The 23,990-nt window shown below is 41.0% G+C and overlaps 2 protein-coding genes and 1 pseudogene across 4 annotated transcripts; all 3 read left to right on the forward strand.

Moving 5' to 3' along the window:
- Positions 1-4,368: 4,368 nt before the first annotated feature.
- On the forward strand, positions 4,369-11,333 carry LOC310868872 (prostaglandin E2 receptor EP1 subtype-like). Of its 2 annotated transcripts, none has more exons than XM_083779348.1 (3): positions 4,369-4,624; positions 7,143-8,092; positions 9,901-11,333. In XM_083779348.1, the coding sequence occupies exons 1-3, from the start codon at positions 4,600-4,602 to the stop codon at positions 10,183-10,185; spliced, it is 1,260 nt and encodes a 419-aa protein (XP_083635474.1). In that variant the 5' UTR covers positions 4,369-4,599; the 3' UTR covers positions 10,186-11,333. The 2 variants fall into 2 exon arrangements, with proteins under 2 accessions (XP_083635474.1, XP_083635475.1); XM_083779349.1 differs by having other exon boundaries at positions 4,369-4,620.
- Positions 11,334-15,879: 4,546 nt separating this feature from the next.
- LOC310869466 (E3 ubiquitin-protein ligase TRIM35-like) lies at positions 15,880-17,540 on the forward strand (annotated as a pseudogene). Its single transcript has one exon. The product of its transcript is annotated as an E3 ubiquitin-protein ligase TRIM35-like (transcript).
- A 1,790-nt stretch (positions 17,541-19,330) lies between these two features.
- Positions 19,331-22,875, forward strand: LOC310868463 (nuclear factor 7, brain-like; the record flags this gene model as incomplete). The annotated part of the gene is made up of 2 exons (XM_083778921.1): positions 19,331-19,433; positions 21,227-22,875. The coding sequence occupies exon 2, from the start codon at positions 21,310-21,312 to the stop codon at positions 22,873-22,875; it is 1,566 nt and encodes a 521-aa protein (XP_083635047.1). The 5' UTR covers positions 19,331-19,433; positions 21,227-21,309.
- Positions 22,876-23,990: the final 1,115 nt, after the last annotated feature.

A 23,990-nucleotide genomic window follows, 5' to 3' on the forward strand; every position in this document is an offset into this window, starting at 1 on the left:
CAACGGCTGCTTTGAAAACAGCAGTCTTGCATTTCCAGATGATTGGAGATTGTTTATGCAATGCAGTTAAAAAAAAGAAGAAAAGAAAAACATTGTTTCCACACAACTATTGCAACAAAATAGAGACTTGAGAGTATGAAAACAGTATCTATAGTGGATAAAGCTTTTCCTAGGCTAAATAGGCTAACACAGAGTCCAGTTTTCTTGAGTCTGACAAGTTAACTGACTGGCTTCTCACGGGAGAGTACTCCAGAGTCAATAATCCCAAACAGCCAGTATCAATACAAGTCAAATGGGTTTATTATAGACCTACGTGTCTATGTGGAAAAAGAAATATGGCACTGCATCCAATCATTGGCAGGTTCCAACAGAGTTTTGGAAATAAAGCATTTTTTTTACCACCAACTTCAAACATCTTCCGTGCCTGGCTGGGTGCCCTACACTGCCCGCCCTGAATCCATCAAAGTCACACACGTGAAAGCAAAGAAAAACTAAACATTATTTGTACTTGAGGAAGTAGGAGCTTTGGTCAAGACCTTGTCATGCTGAGTTTGTTTTCGGCAGCCTAAGAAAATAGTGTTTTTTTTGTCTTGTTCCCACCTGGGTTCTCACGGTGCTGTCGCTCTAGCTGTCTAAGTCACAGTATGCTCCGATGGTGCATGTCGCACGCAGAAAATAGGAGACTGGAGACCTATCCTTCTCCTCACAGTGGAAGTCTCATCTCTTTACTCCCAGGATAATTTACATTAACTTTATCTTAAAGGTAGAGTAACCACTTTGGTTAATAGTTTTTTTTGTTAAAATGCACTATTTTATGATAGTAATTGTTGCTATTGTGTTTGTTAGGTAACAGAGGTCTCACCATCTCTTCAATGAACAGAAAATACATTTTCAGGTACAGTAGGTTGCAGAATTTCAGCCAAGAGAGAGTACCCATTTATCAGCTTCAAAGTGTTCCAATTCTGCTAATTTCTGGTGTTGACTGGTGTCAATGCAGTCTACTTGTCAACTACTTAACTACTTGTCAACCAGTAGGGATACCTACTGGTTGACAAGTAGTACTGCCTGGAGCTCATACTCTCCACTCACAACGTAGGGATCGCCTCTTGCCTGAGCGGTTGATGTTTGGATTCGCTCATGGGATAACCTGGGTCCGAATCCCAGGTAGACAGCAGCAGCACAGCAGCCTGCTGTAATAAACAGACACACCGCGACTTCAAGCACTGCCTGTCACGTTGTTCTGTCAGGAACTAACAATATGCCTTTATTGTATTCTCTCTCTCGCATGCATGCACTCACGCACACATGCACGCACTCCCCAAAATACGCTCGCCCCGGGTCAAATCCGGTGACAAATCCGGACGCCACCAGGTATTCCTAAACGTTACCTCAGTAAAACTATGCCTGCATGGCTAAACCTAACCTTATGCCTAAACGTTACCTCAGTAAAACTATGCCTACTAAACTTAACCTTATTCCTAAACCTAACCTCAGTAAAAACAAATACAAGAATACAAGAATGTGGAAGAACAAATATGGGCTAGGGTTAGGGTTAGGGTTGGGCTAGCCTGAGCTAACGTGTTAGGTTTCTGGTCTAGAGGGGCGGGTCGCGGCTCAGATTTGCGCACGCCCTGATTGGATCTCATCGATCTGTCCGTCACCCCCGGCCCCTCCTCTCCCCCCTAGTGCAGCGCTACGTCACATAATTTGGAGCGACGCCCACCCGGAAGGGTTGACTCCCACTTTTAGACCAGAGCGGCCAATGCGTTCCTCCAGGCTTTCAATTTTTGCACCAACAAAAATGAAAGCCTGGTACCGAGGCTAGGGTTGGGCGAACGCTCCAGTTACACGCACGCACATACGCTCGCAAGCGCACACACACACACACACACACACACACACACACACACACACTCAAACACGCACAGACGCACACACACACACACACACACACACACACACACACACACACACACATGTGTACACACACGTGTACACACACACACACACACACACACACACACACATGCACACACACACACACACACACACACACACACACACACACACACACACACACACACACATACACACACACACACACACACACACACACACACACACACACACACACACACACACACACACACACACACACACACATTCCATTTCAGTCAAAGAGAAAGTGCCTCTGTGATGGTTCAAGGGCCAGACAGAGGAATGTCATAATGTGCTATACCTGATGGCAGCAGGTGAACACAGTAACCTGACACTATGCATAGCTCAGTGCTTCTCAAACCTTCTCATTTCAAGGACACCCAGTTTGGTATGCATTGAGGCCACAGACCCCCCATACATCAGAGGCCTACAGGCTATACACCCATAAAGAGCATCTTATTTGATTATTGTATTCTCATTACTGTAGTGTACATGCATCGTCACAGTGGTTAAAGCCGGTTTGAAACACCCACTAGTCTTTGCCAGTGCACCTTCCACGCGGTGACGAGGAGGAGTTTCAATCTTCCTGACAGATGAGTGCTGCTCCGGGCATGTCAGACAGTCAGAAGAGAACACAGTCACACTATAACTATTTAGAGTCACAGCTGTGATAGCTGCAGGCTCAGGCCAGGGTTGTGAGATATACCTTGGAGAGCTTCTTGGAGACACGTGCAGCTGGGTTGAACTGAACACCTCTGTGTAGATCATAAAAAGATTCACTGGTATAGTTGGGGTTGTCTATAGGGGAAGGATTTTGTTGAGGTTTTGCGGTTATTGGCGGAAAACAAAACAAAACAGGAATTGTGCACAATTTCACATTTATACGCCATGACAGCGAGCGCATGCCTGCAATTTCTGAATAGTGCAATCTGTGCTGGCTGATTGCTTAATAATTTCTGAATAGTACAATCTGTGCTGGCTGATTGCTTAATAGTAGACCTATTTTTTTGCGGCTTTAAAGGTTTTATGACATTCATTTTCATTTATTTTTGTTTTTCTTTTAGGTTTTATGACCTCAATTACACCCAAAAAACCTGAACTTTGAACATTCAGTGGATTTTCTGTGGTCTGAAGTTTTCTTTGGGGTTTGGAAGCCTTTTGAGCTACAATGAAAACAGGCAACACAGTGAAAACAGTGACATCTGCTGGCAAATCCCATTGACATATATGGGATTTGCAGGATCTTACATCACAAACTGCCGGCAAATCAGAGCACCTGTTTGAGCCAGAAAACCCCAGATCACAGAAAATCTACTGAATGTTAAAAGTTCATGTTTTTTGGGTGCAATTGAGATTAGAAAACCTAAAAAAAATAAGAACAATTCCAAAACCTTTTTTTTAATGTCACAATCTCTTTAACATGAATATTGAATTGTAAGAGGTATAGTCGAGACGCCTAGAGAGCAAAAACGGTAATATATTACCTATTATATATATAGTTACTTTCAAAAAATAAATATTATTACTTTACAGTTTACATTATACTCCCTGCCAAAAGTAACTAGTTACTTATTACTTTACTTTTTTCTCGTCCCCATAATTGCAGTAATTGCATATTTTGCCCCCAAAAGTCTCACACTACCCAGTTTGTTCTGGACGGCATTAAGGCCCTTCCGTCTGCATCCGATAAATCACATATGTACAGACAAGTGCGCATCGTTTCCGTATCCGCTTTAGTCTAGATCTAGACCAGATCAGCAACCTGTAAAGCAACTCCATCCCAACCCAGTCTACCATTAATAAACACTCAAGCCCACATAGCCTACTGTACCACCAAACAAGGCTTGTGAAAATAGTAACAGTCCAGTGAGTTTTGGAAATAGTAATATATTAGTAGCCTAATATTACTCACACTGCATGTTTGTGTGTGTGTGTGTGTGTGTGTGTGTGTGTGTGTGTGTGTGTGTGTGTGTGTGTGTGTGTGTGTGTGTGCTATGTACACTATTACTTATTACTTTATGGACAAAATATCAAATTTTACACTATTCCATTGGGAGGGGGGGGGGGGGGGGGGTTAACAGGAGGTCTGGAGTTTGCAATCAAGCCAGAAGAGAAACAATGAAGACCATCAATGCCTACTCCATATTAAAATGTGCGTGGCATCATTATTGGCGACTTTCTTTAGCAGAAATATCAATGCACAGTGCACACTCACAGACGCTCGCGTCATCGCGCGGTCAATACAGGAGATCAGAGATAATACTGAGATCAGAACATACGGGCGGGGTTTTCCTGTGCCATCAGGGATTCTGAGCAGCGAGGGCGGGGTTTGCTGCCCTGGAGCTGCGGTATCATCCGTAATAACGCACCGCGCGGACCGGTATAAAATGAGCTGGCATGCAGGCAGCGCGCACGTTGTGCAACCCTGCCTGGCCTGAAGGCAGCCTGCTTGTGCTGACAGAAGAGACTGTGTAAGCGGAGTTGTAGCAGCCTACGAACACTGCACTGGCAGCATGCACGACCGAGGAGGACACATAACATGTTTGGAATTATGCATCTGAAGACTGAAGAGGACCAGCTTCAATCTCGATTTCTATTTGATTACATTTTTAAACAGCCTACTGTGGCTATGATTACATTATTATTATAGAATCAAAGTCCATGGAGTTCATACTTCACAAGGTAGGTAGGATTATATAAATACCTTATTTGACCTTTGGTTACAAATAAAGTATAATATTAAGTTGAGTTGGGTATAGCTCTGGTCCATATAGCCTTAAAATGTTTCTGAATTTCACAAAACCATTGCCTGTATCATTTTAGAATATTAGGCTACTTTGTGCATTTCTGAGAGAAATCCATGCAGATCACTTTAATTGGAAGAAATGAGACAATCTTGTATCACTCATAAATTACTAAAACAAATCCCAATGAAATAAGAAGTCCCTAGTATACTTTCTTTTTTTGGGGGGGGGGGGGGGGGGGGGGGGATGACTGTGAGTCAAAGGCATTCCCTTTATGAGCCTTGTCGTGGACCGGCCAACATTCTTTTTGTTCCTGTCAATGCCAATACTTAAGAAAGTAAGCAGAATTTTGAATATTGGCTCTCTCCTCCAACAAATATGAAATACCTTGTTGTACAATGCTGTGTTCATCATTGAGATGTATTGCACAGTTGAAGTTTGGTCAATAAAAAAGCAGAAGTGGCAGTCAATCGCATGATTTCTCTAGAATAGCTTATACACATTGGGTCAGTGGTTCTCAAAGTGGCATCAAAATAAGTGTAACCACTTACAGTAATACTCTACAAGGGTCACAACATGTGTGAACTCCTGTGTTGTGCAGAGCTTGCTATAAAATGTGAAGAATGTGGAATATTTCTGAAACATTTTATTAACAACACAAACCTCCATGGCACAAACTATATTTGCAGACGGGGATCTGTCTGCGTCCAAATAATATGGGGGTCCTTAATTAAACCATTTGAGAACCAGTGGTTGGTTATAGATTATGGAGTTGATAATGGAATACCTTTGCAGCAGGTTTCAGTGTCAACAGGAGCTGTCAGGACTTGTTATTATACAACTTCCTTGCATGAAGGGAAAACTATGAGGCTCCTTGTACCTCAAGGGTGCTGAGTCAGACTCAAAGACTGTCGCAGCTGTCACAATGATATAGCTTAACTTAACCTATATACTTATTGACTGTAGGGTTCACTTGGCTCCCTCCTGTATTCACTCTACACTAAACAGTGGTGGACAGTAACAAATTACATTTACTTTCGTACTGTACTTGAGAAGATATTTTTGAGAACCTGTGCTTAGCTTGAGTATAGCCTTTTTATTTTTACTTATTTATTTTGGCAAGACTCCACTACATTTCAAAGACAAATATTGTACATTTAACTCCACTGCTTTACAAGGAAGGCTGCCAAGTAACAATATAGGCTATAACTATAATGAATTATGGGTAAACTAAACTAAATTAGCATACTAAAATTGGAATGACATTTCTTGCTATCGGGCCAGGGCTTTGGACTCCAAATGTTGGCTAATGTGCACCTTTTTATTCTGCTCAGAGTTAGAGCTCCCGTTAATGTTTGTTTTTCTCCTTTTTTTGTGTATTGATTGTAGTTAGGACCCTCTCGAAAACGAGATACTGTATCTCAATGGGGTATTCCTAAATAAAGAAATTTCAAACAAACAATGTTCAAATTACAGTATATACAGTATAGTATACATTACTACATTTTGTTGATTCAATTGCAGTCCTATGCTGAAGTTTTTCTAGGTGTTTCTAGGCTTTGTGGTGGTTCTGCAAGCAAGACGGTGCATTCATTGTACAGTTACAAGGTTCTGTATGCATTGAAAAACAATACAATAATGTATTGACATTATACAGTTCACTTGTAGCTACTTGTACTTTTGAATACATACGGTAAGTGATTTTATAAGCAATCACTCTAGTCTAATACGTTAAGTCGGGTAAAATTTTGACTGCGCAACTTTCACTTCTATAGTTGTATTTTAAGTATTTGACCAGGAGTATACTTGTATACTAGTACTGGGGTTCAGTACTTCGTCCACCACTGACTCTAAAATAGGCATAACTTCAGCAATAAATAGCCGACAAATGGAAGTACTTCTTCCACCACTCCCCCGAAAATAGCCGATCTACAAGCTCATAGATCGTCTTTTCTCTGCGAGTGACATCCAACAGCATAATAAATTATGCATTAGGATAAAGATATAGGCTTTCACCAGAGCAGATGAAGCTAACCTAATATGATTATTCAGATTTTGATTTGCTGAGGGGAATAGGGGAAAATCAATGCCTCTGCTTTTGATATCTGGTCTTTTTTTTTTTTTTTTTTTTTTTAAGATATTTTTTTGCGGCTTACGCCTTTATTGATTTTTTAAGGGATAGAAAGTAGGCTGACAGGAAACGGGAGAGAGATGGGGGGATGACATGCGGTAAAGGCCGTGTCGGGTCCGGGAGTCGAACCCGCGGCACACCGCGACTGGATCACCAGTCCGGTGCCCAGACCGTTACGCTACGGCCTGGGCCTCTGGTCTTTTTCTTTGGCCGGTGCTGTATGTCAGGTTGAATGTAGGGCACGTTTTGTGTTCTCAAACCCTGTGTTTATTATTATTGGTAGAGTTCAAATAGCTGTATGCAACATTCAATCTGTGGTGTCTTTCCAGCGCCCCCTCACCCCAAGGACCCCCATGATGCTTGGTGGCCAGCAGCAGCAGCAGCAGCGGTGATGTTGGCCATGCAGCACTACAACACCTCGGGCTTCATCGGCCCCACGGCCATCATGAACCAAACCAGCGGAGGGGAGGAGGCCGAGATAGAGGCCATAGTGCGGACACACAACGTCACCGGCCGCAAGTCCGGTGGCAACCCCACCGCGGCGGGCCTCTCCATGACCCTGGGCATCCTGTCCAATGTGGTGGCCCTCATCATTCTGGCCAAGGCTTACAACCGCTACCGGCGGCGTTCCAAAGCCACCTTCCTGCTTTTTGCCAGCTGCCTGGTGGCCACCGACCTCGCCGGACACATCATCCCCGGAGCCCTGGTTCTGCGGCTGTACTCGACGAGGAGTGAGCCCGCAGTGGCCGGCGCCCCCGCTTCTAGCTCTCCGGACGAGCCTGATGCCTCTTGCCTCTTCCTGGGAGGCAGCATGGTGTTTTTCGGCCTGTGCCCGCTCTTCCTGGGCTGCGCCATGGCAGCTGAGCGATGTCTGGGTGTCACCAGGCCCCTGCTCCACGCTCAGCTGGTGACCACGGCACGGACTAAGATGGCCCTCGCCCTCATCTGGTTGCTGGCATTATGTGTGGCCCTGTTGCCGTTTTTCAGTCTGGGGGCCTACACGTACCAGTACCCATGGACCTGGTGCTTCATCAGGGTGCTGGGGGACACCATTCAGGGGACGGACTTGGCGTTTGTGCTGCTGTTCTCTGGACTGGGCCTGACCTCAGTAGCCGTGGCCCTTGTGTGTAACACCATCAGTGGGATCACACTGGTGAGAGCCAGGCTGCGTAAGAAGAGCAGTTCCCACCGGCATACGGCCAAATCTCACGACATAGAGATGGTGGCCCAGCTAGTAGGGATCATGGTCACTTCCTGCATCTGCTGGAGCCCCCTGCTGGTGAGTTACGGGCATGGGAATTTGCCCAAGGGCATAATTATTCTCATATACTGTACTTTGACTTTCCCAACCGCTATTCTGTGGGGAACTTTGCCAGAAATCTGCTATTTTAACAAATAGCAAGACAGACACGAGCAGAAGTACAGAGCCAACTCGGGTCCATAAGTAGTTAAGGCTGATTTATATGTAGTGACCATGGGCAGTTTGGGCACTAAGTATAACACTGCGCACTGGTGTCACTCATACAAGCTCACAATGTGCAGAAGAAGTGCAGTGTGTTGTAAGCTTGTTGATTGACTATTTGCGCAAGCAAATCTAAATCATGTATTAGAAGGCGTAAGAGAAGAAAGTATGAATAGTTCCATCACATCATATAAAGAAACCCTGTAAAAATGTAAAAAGTTAACGTAATCCAAATTAAAAGTTTTAGAAATATTTGTCTATCTATGGATACTGTGTGTAAACCTGTACCTGGGAACAAAAGGAAAGTAATTTTAGTATTTTCATAAATTTTAATTGAAATACACAAAATCAATACAATACACAAAATGTGTGGTTCCTTCTGTCAGATGGAATGAATTAGACTTAATCACTCGGAGAGAAGTCCCCAGGCCATTAGCACAGCATTACAACATTAGCATATTTGAGCTTCTGTTACTGAAGTTCAGTGGAGAAATTTCACCATGACAGGCACAGCTTTTAGTACTAATAGTATGTTTTCTGAAAGAAAAATACATAACTTTTATGGCACACTGGAGACTTAAATATAGTTTCTGAACTCACAGGCCATAAACACGTCATGACAATCTGGCAAAAATGTACATTCAAAACAACGACTGCAATAAGAAGGGACAGGTCCCTGCTTTGTGTCACTGCAAGATGTTGACAACATTTACTATTTTGTCTGAACAGGATAGGTTCTTTTCATATCACGGTAACTCTCACTTTACAGCCTAGAGCCATTTTAAAATGCTATGTCATTTTAAAACTGCAATCTAAAACTTATTTTAATTATTAAAATGGTAACCGCCCCAACACACTCTCCCCCATTTTTTCATGGACTGGTAGCCCACAGCGGTTCTAGTATTCTTGTATTTGTTTTATTGAGGTTAAGGTTAGGAATAAGGTTAGGTTAGGTTTAGGGCCAGGCATATAGGTATACTGAGGTTACGTTTAGGAATAAGGTTAGTTTCAGGCATAGTTTTACTGAAGTTACATTTAGGAATACCTGGTGGCGACCGGATTTGACCCGGGGCGAGTGTGTTTTGGGGCTATTTTAGCCAATCTGTATGATATAGATGCACATGCACTATACATCTATTATAACTAGTGCATATGCAGTGCTTGGAGGTAGTCTCCCTACTCTTCTATTGAAACATTAAGACCCAGAGGTCTGGTAGGACACCTACTGGTTGACAAGTAGCACTGACAAACCTCATGTGCATGGTGCAAAGTACATTTGAGGTAGTTTTACTTTACTTGGGTATGTCCATTTTTTCCGTGCTTTATACTTCTACTCCACTATATACACACTAGAAGCTAATATTGCACTTGTCACCCAACTACAATTATTTTAAAACTTTAGAAAATTTAGAAACAAGTTACTCACTTGCAATGCATTGTGAGCTTGTAGATCTATTTAGAGCTATTTTCAAAAGTTTTTCTATACATCTTAGACATTAGAAAACGTGGGACATTCTGCATAATGCATAATTAATGTACTTTTACTTTTGGTATACTTTAAGTATATTTTGATGCCAATACTTTTGTACTCTTACTCAAGTACATTTTGAATTCTGGACATTTAGATCTTCGGTCTGATGTCGGTGACGAGGTCCTACAGCGGCTCGTTGGGCGCAGACAGGGACCCGTACCGGACGCTGATGATTATGGGCGTGAGGCTGGCGTCGTGGAACCAGATCCTGGACCCGTGGGTGTATATCCTGCTGCGGCGAGCCGTCCTGCGGAGGATCTACCGCATCACCAAACGACGCGCCAGCTTCAAGGGGAGCACGTTCCGCTCCCTGCGCTCCTTCCGATGGGACATCGGCTCCTTCCAGAGCTCCGAGAAGAGTGCCGGGAATCACATCTGAGGGTCTATCAGTGAGAAGCCTTCAGGAGCATACGTACAGACAGTCCTTCAAAATTGTCCAACCGAAGTCCAACGTTTTTCTCACTTTGCCTGGACTGGCCAAACTGAAATATGTTCGAAATATGACAGGCCCCACAGAAGATCCGAATGACGTTGTCTTGCAGATATTGCCTACCCAACACATTTTGGCCATTCGGCTAGAGTATTTACCTGCCTTTACACTGCAGTCTCAGTCCTGCACTGTAAAATATGTTTTTGTCCTCTCTCTCAGTGCATGTTTTTAATTGTTTATAATGGGAGCACCAAGTTTTTGGAAACTCCAGTAGCTTGGCGTGGCACTGGGCATACCTTGTGCTCCCACTCCTAGGAAAATGCTGTGCAGTTTTCATCCGGGAAATAAAGCCTCAGTGGACGCGGTGCCTTAGGATTTGACTGTGTGCACCCTAGAGGCAACAACGTTAAAGGTGTTTTAGACAATATTCTGTCAGTCACTACTGGAGATGTTGCACCCCACTCCTCATCGCAACGCATCTGTTGCACAAGGTTCCTGATTTTCCTGAGTTGTGCCTATCAGGTAGCACTCCTACAGTTTGCACGACTGTAAAGCATCAGCTGCCTCCAAGCACCTGTCAAGGGAAAAAAGTACCTTCTTCAACGGAGACAGAAACAACGTGGATGAGGACGGCTGTCAGCTCACAGACAAAAACTATATTTTGGGATCTGACAAAGCTATTAAAATTAGTTCACAATTTAAATAATTTATTTTGGGAAAAGCGACATTTTTATTCCACAACTTTTTTAAAGCTCTGTGGATATATTATTTTCACCTATATGAAAATGTTATTAATGTCACCTTCTGGGTGTCAGTCCTGTGTGTCAGTCCTGCACCTGACAGTTCAACCTTTTTTTTCCAGATCCTTTTCCAGATCCTCCACGCAACAAAAATTGATTATTTTTGTTGCGTGAAACATTTGTACACGTTACTCCCTTTCTAATGAACTAACTACTTCTAAGGAACTCTTTGGGGCTTGTGTTCACAAGACTGCCTTTTTTTGAGCTGCCAGTGCCAATCAGCCATAAAGATTCTCTTGAGCACTCCTCTTCCCAACACCAAGCATACAATCATATTACGCGGTAGTATGGAAGAAACAAACCCATAAAAGGTTAGAATATGGCGATATGAGCTTTCTGCAACATCCAAAGCGCTCCTCCTCACATAAAACATTTTCTGTTGACACAGCCCCTGGTGCAATATGATTGAGGTGGATACCCAACACATTTTGTTTTATGTCTGTGTGTGGCATTATAGTAATAAGGGCAGATTTTCAGAAAACAGTTTGGACTGTAAAATAAATCAAGTACAGCATGTGGTTCTCAACCTTTTTAAATTCAAGGACCCAACATTTTATATACATGAGATTATTAGGGACCCCCATTTGATAACAATTATCTCTGGGACGCCCAATTTACACTGTATACTCAGTGTTTAATTTAACTCTGAGAGTGTACAAATGGAAAATGACATGGAGAAACAGTAAAGTACACAGTACTGTATGACTGTCCCCCTGAATTAATACGGACTGAATGTATATCAACAAGTCTTAAAAGAAACATCTCAATGTTAACGTGTACAAAGTCTACCTTTTCCAGTGTTTTGGAAATGTATATTATTATGTATTGTCTATATGTGTGCCAGTGGATTTTACACATGATTAAAGTCAGTGTAAATAATGTGGCACCGAATCAAAGTGAAGGCTATGCTTTTGCCTCAAGCTTCAAGATTTGAAGAAGAGCGTACAGTAGAGCTAATGAGGCCTTTTTTCACAGCAGCCCCATTGACATGATTAGGATTATGAGACAACATAATTTTAGCAACCTACCAGTAAGACGCCCTGATATGAGGGCGAGAAGCAACCTAGCCCTAAAGGGCTATGTCGCGTGCACACATCCGCCTGGGTGACGGCAGACTGCTGGCCGAGCGCTGGCCTTTTGGCATGGGGTCAGATCAACATATGGAATGAATTCTGTACTAGCCATATATGAGTACAGGGTTTGATGAGGTCAGATCAACATATGGAATGTCAGAACAGGTCAGCTCCATAATGGAAATCTAAGGGTGGCAGCGGGGGCAGTGTCTTGAGTGTACAGGGTTTGATGAGGGCCCAGGTATGGTCGGGCCTTAATTTTCGGGCCTGTTGAGAACTCTAGTATTCGCCGGCTGCCGGCTGCCGGGCACTAATAACTTTGGGGCGGGCCCATCTAGAGTTTGAATCAAATCAACCTTTATTTATACAGCACATTATACACAACCAGAGTTGACCAAAGTGCTTCACAACAAAAGATAAAAGTTAAAACAGAATACATCAAGCATAAAAAATGGACAGGTATCAGTCAAAAGGGAGACATCGAATAGGAAGGACGGATGGAGAAGGATCAACATATGGAATGTCAGAACAGGTCAGCTCCATATATGGAGATCTAAGGGTTTGAGGTCAGATGTAGAGTTGCTGGCCAATATTTATGACATATCTCCATATATGGCATTCCCATATGGGCTTAATATTGATGACATCAGGGATCTCCATCCCTGATGATGTCACGAGGCATGACCATATGTGGAGGCGTGGGTGACGCAACGAACAAACGGGAAATGCACGTTTTCAGAGTAAATGCAAAAAATAACTACATTTACCTACCTGTACAATAAGAATAAGAACCAGACTCAGAATCAACTTTATTGTCACGTCAGGTTTAAATTCACCAAATCGAAGACATGTGCGTTTACTCACGTGCGTTTACTCACGATAACACACTATAACCACATAATGATAGCATGTCATCAAAGTGAATGTTTTAGGCTTAAGTTCTCAATAATATAATAGGTCTGTGCTATTGATACGAATTATTTAATTGACCCTTGTCAACTAAGTGCATATGGTGGTTCATTATTACCATTATAGTAACACCTGTGAAGGAAGTAACATTAAACAGATATTTATGTCAATATGGCTGGCTGGTGTGGAAAAGTATTGTCAAATTTAGTACTGTTGGCAAATATGTGAATTTGTAGAATGTAGTACACTGTGAGTGTTTTAATTATTCCCCTGTTCTCTGGGGTCTGCAATGAAAATATCACTGTCGGGCAAAAACCTTGTATCTACATTTTGTTGTTTGTTTCGTAAATGAATGTGCAAATGTAGCTAAATCAGCAGCAACGTGGCACTGAATGCATGGGAACACTGGTTCTTTTTTTCAATTTCCTGAAATATTACGGTTTTGGACATACAAGGTTTCCACCTGACCGTGGTAATGATTATTATGTTGCAAAAGCTAGTGAATGTAATATTACCCAATAAAGGGAATGTGATGTTGTCCAAAGGATGTCTTAATTTTAAATGTCAACATTTTGTCCATATGTCATTCTTGGATGTAGGATTCTGTGTTTATAATGTAGACTTCACAAAACAAAACATATAGGACATCTTTGATAGGTAATCCTACTTTTTACTGTTTTATTGTTTGTTTGCATTTCTACACTTTCCCAGCTGCAGTTAGCTAAATGAAAAAGAAAGGGGGGGAAAAGCTAAAGATATATTTAAGTCCCTGACCATAATTTCTATATGTTTATTATACTAAAGTCTAATTGAGACACTATGATGTGAATTTGTGTTTGTGCTGCGTGCACTGAGTGTATTTATTATTCCCCTGTTCTTTGGGGACTCAAATGAAAGTATGTGTTGCAAAAGCTATTGCCCAATAAAGGGAATGTGATGTTGTCCAGTGAAGCATGTTGTCTTACCTTTCATTTCACAACATTTGTCCAACTCATGTATGGATTTACAGTAGGCCTACTTGTTAGGAAAATACAGGATTTTGTCTTAAGCCCAAACAACACCGATATAGGGACTCCTTGGGACAAAACTGTTTTAAGGTAAACCACACCAATGCAACTCATTGGGTTGCAATTGGAGTTTCATTGGTGTGGTTGACCTTAAAAAAAAAACGTTTTGTCCCGACCTGAACCTTTGCTGTGGTTTGGGCTTTAGTTTCAAAGGACCCCCAGCCCAGTTTGTTATACGTTAGTAGGTCTCCCCAATTTGAATCACTGAATCTGAATCACTAGACACTAGTGGTGTAAGTACATTACTCAATATTGACAGTCATGAATTCCAACATTCAATAATGAGAAAAGTTTCCAGAATTCAGATATAAACAGCCAACAAAATAAAAAATGTTATAGACCTACTATGTGTTTATTATTATTATTATTATTATTATTATTATTACTAACCTGCATTGTAGATAAACATAAACACTACCCAAAACAGAGTAGAAAATATGTGCTGGCTGGAGTACTATACTCATACTCCGGTACAGTAGGCGGCGGTATGGTAAAGAATAAAAGCAATGGTTGCTGAACTTGCTAAACATTCAACAACCCGCAATAAAACTTATGTCTTATAGCATAATTTAAATGCTTAATTTGTAGTTTTAATGTGCAAATTAAACCTTTTTTCAATACTCTAGAGGGTACTCTTATTTTGAAGAGATCGTCCACCGGAAGTCTTAAATTAGCTCTTTAGACTAGCTCACCAACATTTTATTTTGGTGCATCTGTGCATCAGTCATCACCAGAGCTGCAGTGGTATTTTCTCAACTCCGTTAAAGGCAAAGCACGTGAAGCTAAGCTTTATTTTTTGTTGAAACGTTTGGAAAGGCTATATTGCATTTGCTGCTTGATAAAGATTTGTTTTGTGAAGTGGACTCGCATTCGGACTCGTTCCATTTCCATTGTATGCAGATAGCGAGGTATGTGTAATCTATTTCTAAAAGCCCCATTCACTATTTAAGCGACGATAAATTCACCAATATTGCACGCTGTCAAGCTTTGTTTAAAAACTAAACAAAACAAGTGTTTTTGAGCTGTGAGCTTATGAGCAACTTTTCCAAGCGTTCGAGTTGGAACACCTGTATCACCCTTGTTTACGAAAATGCTTAGCCCCTCTCGGGACCCCCTGGGTCAGCCCAATCGATTCGTGCCGAACCGGGCTAATGTCAGAAACTTCAGTAGCATTGGGTTCTGACTTAAAGGGCTAGAAAATGCTGAGCTATGCACATGCAGAGATAAGTACCAGACTATTTTCACTCCATATGACACAGGCCCCAGATCAATTAAAACAAACATTGCCTCCAGTGTTTCCAAAAGCAAGTGGAAAACCTTGTGTGATCCCTGTTAAGGCCATAATTAATACATTCTTTGCACTGGTCCATCTTTGGAGTCAGTTTCAGGAAAATTCTAAAATAATCATTATAGGACCTTTACCACCTGATGTTCTTCATTTTTTGCACACATGTTTTGCACAAGTGAGCTGTATGGAGTGCATACGATAAACACTTGGATAGGCTAATGATGACACTAAAACGACGAGACAAAAATGGAATTGGTACACTATAGCTATAGCTAATACATGGGTCTTGCTGAAATTGGCATGAAAATATATTCTGTTTATTAAAGAGCTGGAGAGGCTGTTACTGAACAAACACACATATCAATGATTACTATCAGAATAGAGCTTTACATTTTTCTAAACTGTAATAATAATGTATATTCAGAATTGTTTCTGTACCATTATGATATGAAGAGAACACTTATTTTTTATGTATTTCAGTGCAACAGTGGATCTGTGGACGTGAACGTGATATCAACTGTTTGTAACTTCACAATGGCTTCCAAGTCCTCTCGCTCAGAAGAGGATTATTGCTGTCCTGTGTGTCATGACATCTTTAAAGATCCTGTTATCCTGTCATGTAGCCACAGCTTTTGTAGCGCCTGTCTGCAGGACTGGTGGAGAGAGAAGGAAACACAGGAATGTGCCGTTTGTGAGAAAATAAATTCAACAGATGATCCACCCTGTAACCTGGCTCTGAAGAACCTGTGTGAGGCCTTCATACAGAAGAGACATGAGAGACCTGCAAAACGTCAGAGAACTTCAACAGGGTCTGACAATCCCCGCAGTCACCAATGTGCTGAGAAACCCAAAGTGTTCTGTCGTGAAAGTAAACAGCTATTTTGTATCGAGTGTCTTCTTTCTGAAAAACGTTTTACTGATAATTTATCCAACTTCCAACCCGTTGATGAAGCTGCACTGGACCAAAAGGAGGAAGTCCAGGGATCACTGAAGCCTTTACAGGAGAAACTGGAGGTCTTCAATAAACTTAATACAAACTATAATCAGATGGCAGGACACATAAAGGTCCAGATCCGACATACAGAAATGCAGATGAAGAAACTGTTTAAAAAGCTTCAAACGTTTCTACAGGAGGAAGAGAAGGCCAGCATCAAATTACTGAGGGAGGAAGAGCAGCAGAAGAGTCAGATGATGAAGGAGAAGATTGAGGGTCTGAACAGAGACATATCAACCCTCTCGGACACAATCCGCACCATAGAGGAGGATCTGAGAGCTGAACCCATCTCATTCCTGCAGAACTACAAGACCACAATGGAAAGAGTTCAGTCGACACCGAAGGACCGACAGCCGGTCTCGGGAGCACTGATAGATGTGGCAAAACATCTGGACAACCTGACCTTCAGGGTCTGGAACAAAATGAAGGACATTGTCTCCTACACTCCTGTCATTCTGGACCCCAACACTGCCCATTCGGAATACACCCTGTCTGATGATCTGACCAGTGTGACATTTGGAAATTTGGAGTCAGCGGCTTCCTGACAACCCAGAGAGGTTTGATAACTATGGCTCCCATGTCCTGGGTTCTGAAGGCTTCAACTCAGGGACTCACAGCTGGGATGTTGAGGTGGGAGACAGTACAGATTGGTCAGTAGGAGTGTTGGCAGAGGCGTACCAGAGGAAGGGAGACGGAGGCGGTCAATGCTGGAGTATAGAGTTAAATGAAGGTAAATACACAGCAGAATTCTCAGAATCAGCCACTGATCTCTCATTGGAGCAGAAACCCCATAGAAGCAGAGTCCAGCTGGACTGGAATGAAGGAAAGCTGTCATTCTCTGATCCTGATACTGACACACATACACACCTTCACACACACTTTCACTGACGCACTCATTCCATACATTAACACTAGTCACACCCACCCTCTGAAGATGTTACCAGAGAAGGTCAGTGTGACTCTGGGACAATGTATTTAGACATGATGATGATGCTGTTTATAGACGTCACACAAAAAACTGAGTGTGGCAAAAACATAAGTAACCAACTAACCACTTAACTCTAAATCCAATTTCAAAAGTAGTGAAAATGCTTGCTTGAAAGTTGAAAGTGTTTAATAAAAGTTCTTAATGGATGTAATGTTGCAGACAAGAAAACACAGAATTTGTGGTTAAATGCAAAAGTGTCAATTGCCATCATCTTCTAGGCCTAGGGCCCCAAATGAATCCCTGTGATGATGAAGAGACTACCTACTAGTCTAAAGAATAACTTGTGGTTGAGGTCTTGAGGACAAAGATTGAATTGAATTGCATTTTTTGTTTTAATATACTGTTATGTCTAATTTGTTTTGTTGTGGAAGCAATTCTTGATCTTGCAGTAACATACAGCTGGTTGTACAGTTGGTCTGTCATACATTTAAGGAAATTAAAAATTGCACACTGCATCAAGCACCAACGGTTTCTTTATCTTTTTATTACACCATGATAGATGTGTAAAACTGACCTGGAACAGGAAATGGATATGCTATTCCTTTTCAAAAAAGAAAAAAGATAGTTCGTCATATTCAGATAATGAATAATAATGTTAATAAATAATGTTGTGATGAAGTTTAAAGTTTGGAAAAAAAGTTCCCTCAAAGTTTGAATGTTTTTTGTGCTGTCTATATCATGTCATGAAATGAAGGACCTAAATGTAATGTAACCATGATGCCATTTTTTACATTATTTTATCTGCCAGCTCAAGATGCAAAATCATATAGCTGCTTAAACTCTCTTTCTACAATTTAGGCATTTTAGGCATTTACATTAAGCCAGAACACAAAGCATGGCAATACATCACATACATAAAAAAGTAGTTATGAATCATACGTAAGCTAAGAACGTAACGGTGGAATATCTATATAATGAAACTGCATATATATACTTTATAGTGCTATGTCTACATAAAATGCTACCGGTATATGTCTACATAAAAGTTACATAAATTGAGGTCTTTGCATACGCCTGTAAGGTCGTCGGGCTCTCTCTCTAAAACCTGACAGTCAAATAGGATCTTATACAGAGAGCGTACAGTGGCAAGAATATTAAAGTTAAACCTAAGTAACAATTTTAACTTACACTAACTGCAAGTTGTCTTTTTTATTTATTCATATTTAGCTTGAACGTGATAACTGGAATAATTTAGTTCAATTTAGTCATTCTTAATATAATGCCAAATAATCATATAATAATAATAAAGTTGTTTCAAGACACTTGTCATTTTCATTCCTGAGCATATTATTTTTATTTTTCCCCTAAAAGAAATTCAAAACGTACTTTACTAGACCTACAGGATCACTTAAGCTACAGGCCACAAAGCATCAGTGGAATATTTGGAGATAAGATTTATTTCACATAATATATTTTTCTCTTCCATCTTTAACAATTATTAAATGTAATAATATGTTTTGTTATTATCTATTATTGTCATTCAGCTTCTAGTATGAATGAAGTTTTCATAATTGTGTTTAATGAAGTAAAGTAAATAATCTATAATTTATACTCCGGTACAGTAGATGGCAGTATGCTAAAAGCAGTGGTTGCACTTGGCACTTGACATGACAACACAACCTATGACCCTCTGGCCATGCTTAAAAAGAACGAACAACACTGTTTGAACTCTGTCTGAACTGAACTGAACGACAGATAGCTCAGTCAGTGGCTGGCTGGCTGCGACTCCGTTAAACGCTATTTATTTATGCTTAAATTTGAAATAGAACGAATAGAAAGAGAATATTGCATTTCTCCATTTCCTGATTTGTAAAGGCTTGTGTGAACAAGTGAAGTGGCCTCGCTCTCCGTTGTAATTCAGATAAGCGAGGTATGTTTATTTCCTTTCTGCGGTTTGAGGTTTTGCTGTATGTTTGTATTATGTCTCTACCATTAATTGCATCATTTGCATATGAACGATTATTTATTTAATATATGCCGTTCAACCAAGGATTTGATGACTGAAGTGCAACAAAGTAGAAGACTGCTGGCTCATTTCCTAATCCTATCTTGGAACAAAGTGTTTGTGTAACTTCAAGGTAAGTCGGCAGATAACAACTTTTGTTATTTACACGATACTATAGTCCTATAGGTTCACATGACGCTCGTACTTGATAATAATGACAGTCATGTTTCAGGGCTACTAGAAGTCCATATCTAAACAACTATAAAAGTTCCCTGCTTGCTTCTCCTGGGGGGTAACGGGAAGAGTGGGCACCACGATGTAGAATTGTGTGTGTGTGTGTGTGTGTGTGTGTGTATATATATATATATATATATATATATATATATATATGCACACACAATTCATAATCCAAAGTATACTGATTAGACCATGCTTGAATAAATGTAGGCCTAGTACACTGGCCAATGTAGCCATGTGGACAAACTGTTCAGACAAATTGAAACACCTGTGTTGGTCATCAGCATGGCCGGTGTAGGACTACACGACACTATGGTATGGGACTATATATGCAACCCATGAATGGCAAAATTGCTACAAAACCTGTATACCGAATCATTTTGGACATAAACAAGAAGTTAAGGATCGTTTTAAGTCTGATAATGATGTGCCATGCATGTTCACATTATGTATGCACTTTACAATACAACTTTACATTTTTCAATTATTAATATTTTAAATATTTTGGACAAAATGGCTAATTTTAGATTAAGGTGCCCACTCTTGTATCCCTCCTGACCAACGGACACAATATTCAGGGACACTAGGTTAGTTTGTCCAAAAAAGTTTGGATGAAATGTAAAGTGAAGAAGCAGTCAATTCACTCAGTGGAGTGGGCTGGGGCTTAAAAATTTAAAATACTTAACGGCTTCCGCGCCACAGGAGATATTCGCAGCGGTTTGTATAGGTACTTATAGTTCACGAATTCAGAATAACTTAAACTAAAAAAGGCAGTCAAACGCCGCAGATACGATGTTGGTGAGCATATTTATGTCCGCGTTCCAAAATTCCCATACGAAAATATAGTTATGAACAGGGACCCTACAATAAAGCGACATCAACATTTCAGAAAAGCTTTATGGAGGGTTCCGAGAGGGGCTATGGTCTTTAAGTAATGCAATTATTTTGATTTTTAACATGCACCATGCAAGGCATGCATCATTATCAGACCTAAATGTAATGTACACTTCAACTTCTTGTTTACCCCCTACAAATTAATATACTTTACTTCATTTTTTTAACCTTTTGGAAAACATGGCCTACTTAACATCGCAGTGCTGTGCTACTGTAACTCCTCCTTGGTGCCCTCTCTTCCTGTTACCAATATTGGCATACTCAACAAGCAACCAGGTCTATGAAAACAAGCCCAGAATAAGTGACTAAGGCAGGTCACTTATTTTCTAGTGTTTTAGAGCAATGGTTCTCAAACATTTTAATTTCATGGACCCCCAAATTAATATGAATTTGGCCACGGACCCCCAATACTTATAATAATAAAGCCGATTCGGATCATGACAATAAACACCGTTTTTTTAAACACTGAAGTTTTAAAGGTCTTTAAATAAATACATTTTGAAACTAATGGGAAATTCTGCCCTCAGGACTAGGGCACCAGGTGCCCTCGTCGTTCTGAAGGGGGTGAGACATGTGTATGTATATTGATGATGGGCCTACAAGTATAATTGTGTTGTCCAAGGTGGACCTCTTCCACTTCACTGGTATCACAAAACTGCTCAACTGAATGTTGGAGGCCAGATCTAACATTTATGAAACATGCATTGTTTATGAGAATCCAAATTATAAGTGCTGTTTTTTTATTTGAATATCCAGCATTTAAAATCATGTCCCCCCCCTTCCTTTTTGTTGCAGTTCAACGGTGGATAAAGATGGTTTTGAAGATGTGCTGGTGATATTGACTGAAGTGCAACAAACTGTTTTGCTCTTGAGACTAAATGGCTTCCAAGTCTTCTCCCCCAGAAGAGGATTATTCCTGTCCTGTGTGTCATGACATCTATAAAGACCCTGTTATCCTGTCATGTAGCCACAGCTTCTGTAAAGACTGTGTGCAGAAATGGTGGAGAGAGAAGAAAATGAAGCAATGTCCAGTTTGTAACAAAATTGATTCAAAGGATCCACCCTGTAACTTGGCTCTGAAGAACCTGTGTGAGGCCTTCCTAAAGAAGAGAGCTGCAAAACGTAAGAGAACTGAAGTTTTCTGCAGTCTGCATACTATGGAACATAAAATGTTTTGTGATGAATGTCAACAGCTAGTGTGTGAGATTTGTCGTCTTTCTAAGAAACACAAAAGCCATGGTTTCCGACTCATCAAAGATGTTGATTTGAAACACATGAAGGATGAAGTCTACTACAACTCACTGCCGCCTTTAAAGAAGCAACTGAAGGTCTTTAATAAAGTTAAAACAATCTATGATGACACAGCAGAACACATTCATTTCCAGACCGAGCACACAGAGAAACTGATTAAGAAACGCTTCAAGAAGCTTCATAAGTTCCTCAGAGAGGAAGAGGAGGCCAAGATCAAAGCACTGAGGGAGGAAGGGCAGCAGAAGAGTCGGATGCTGAAGGAGAAGATTAAGCGTCTGACCGGAGACATATCGACCCTTTCAGACACGATAAAATCCATAGAGGAGGAGCTGAGAACTAGTGGATGCATCTCATTCCTGCAGAACTACAAGACTACAATGGAAAGAGTCCAGGTCACACTGCAGGACCCACGGTTGGTCTCAGGAGCACTGATAGATGTGGCAAAACACCTGAAGAACCTGCCCTTCAGAGTCTGGTACAAGATGAAGGACATTGTCTCCTACACTCCTGTCAGTCTGGACCCCAACACTGCCCACACAGATCTCATCCTCTCTGATGATCTGAGCAGTGTGAAACAAGGAGAGACGGGAGAGCTGGAACTGCTTCCTCACCTTCCTGACAACCCAGAGAGGTTTAACCGCTGGTGCCATGTCCTGGGTTCTGAGGGCTTCAACTCAGGGAGTTACAGCTGGGATGTCAAGGTAGGAGACAGTACAGACTGGGTAGTAGGAGTGTTGTCGAAGTCGCACAGACGGAAGGGAAGCGGAGTGGGTCAATGCTGGTCTTTTCGTTTAAATGAAGGAAAATACAGGGCAGAATTCTCAGAATCAGCCACTGAGCTCTCATTGGAGCAGAACCCCCAGATAATCAGAGTCGAGCTGGACTGGGATGAAGGAAAGCTGTCATTCTCTGATCCTGATACTGACACACACATCCACACCTTCACTCACACTTTCACTGACAAACTCTTTCCATACATCAACACCGGTGGTACTTCCCATCTGAAGATTCTACCAGAGGAGTGCAATGTAACACTGGACGGCTTGGTTAAACATGAAGATGATGATGATGATGAGGAGGAGGAGGAGGAGGAGGAGGAGGAGGAGGATTCTTATGATGAAAATGATAATGATATTTTTAATCCTCGTCATTATCCTCCTTATTCTAGATTATATGAAAGAATATGTATGTAGTGTTATGTTGTTTTTTGGACCCTGAGTCTGAACAAATAAAATTGATTGATTACTCTTAAATTACTATGATGGTGATGAGTGCTTCTTTGACCTCATGCCATAGTAGACATGAGTAGGTTCATGAAGACAAACCATCTAGTCTTTAATGGGGTTTACCAGTCAATTTTATAATCTATATAGATTGTGTTGACAGTGGCTGTATTGAGCTTTTTTATTTTCTTTAATTCCAGTATTTGTTTTGCCCCTTGTTTATGTTTTAACATACAGCAATTTGTTAGTTCCGTCATTAAGGACATTAATGTGCACACTGGAGCACCAAGTGATTTTCTTTGTATTGAATTAACACTGATAAAGAGGTAATACCAAAACAATATGTGATTTTTTTTTGAAGAGGTGCCTCTGATGACAAATAAGTGTAAATGGTAATAAAGAAGGTTATTACCAACTGAACGTGGCAGTCAAGTGCAGTGCATTTTTAAATCCTACTGTGTGTGTGTATAATATATATACAGCATTAAAAAAAACATTGAGAAATTGGCGGGGAGGGGATAACAAGGCTAACCCAGCATAACATTAAGGGACAGCAACTACAGTAATGAATGCAAATGAGAATATTTTGTGCTTTTAGGTACAATTATTTAAGATGCAAATGCTTCTGTTTTGAGTAACGGTGAATTGATACCACCCCCACGATTGGGAAATGTGACCTGTTCTCTGCCCCAATATCTGAGAGTCAAAACAGAGATCCTTGTTTTAACTGACCTGGTTATGCATCGGCTAAGCCACATATGGGCACTTACGTAACCATGTACTGTAGATCACATTTTTGTTGTTGAAGTTACATTGTGTGCAACGTCACATCTGTATTTTCCGTGAGGGGTGCTCTGTAAAAGTGTTGTCTGGGTGGTAGTAAGTCACCTCACCAGCTGGTTTCTCAGATTGGATATATATATATATATATATATATATACAAAAATATTCTAATAATATTCATTTTTTAAGGCATGATCTCTTAAAAGAAGCCACAGTAGGCCTACGGTGCCGTTTCTGCCCCATGCTCATCATGCCTGACTCTTTTATGGTCATTCTTTGTGTGATTAATGTTATGATTCTTA

This window comes from Protomyctophum parallelum (genome assembly GCF_964188405.1).
Source record: "Protomyctophum parallelum genome assembly, chromosome: 13".
NCBI lineage: Eukaryota > Metazoa > Chordata > Actinopteri > Myctophiformes > Myctophidae > Protomyctophum > Protomyctophum parallelum.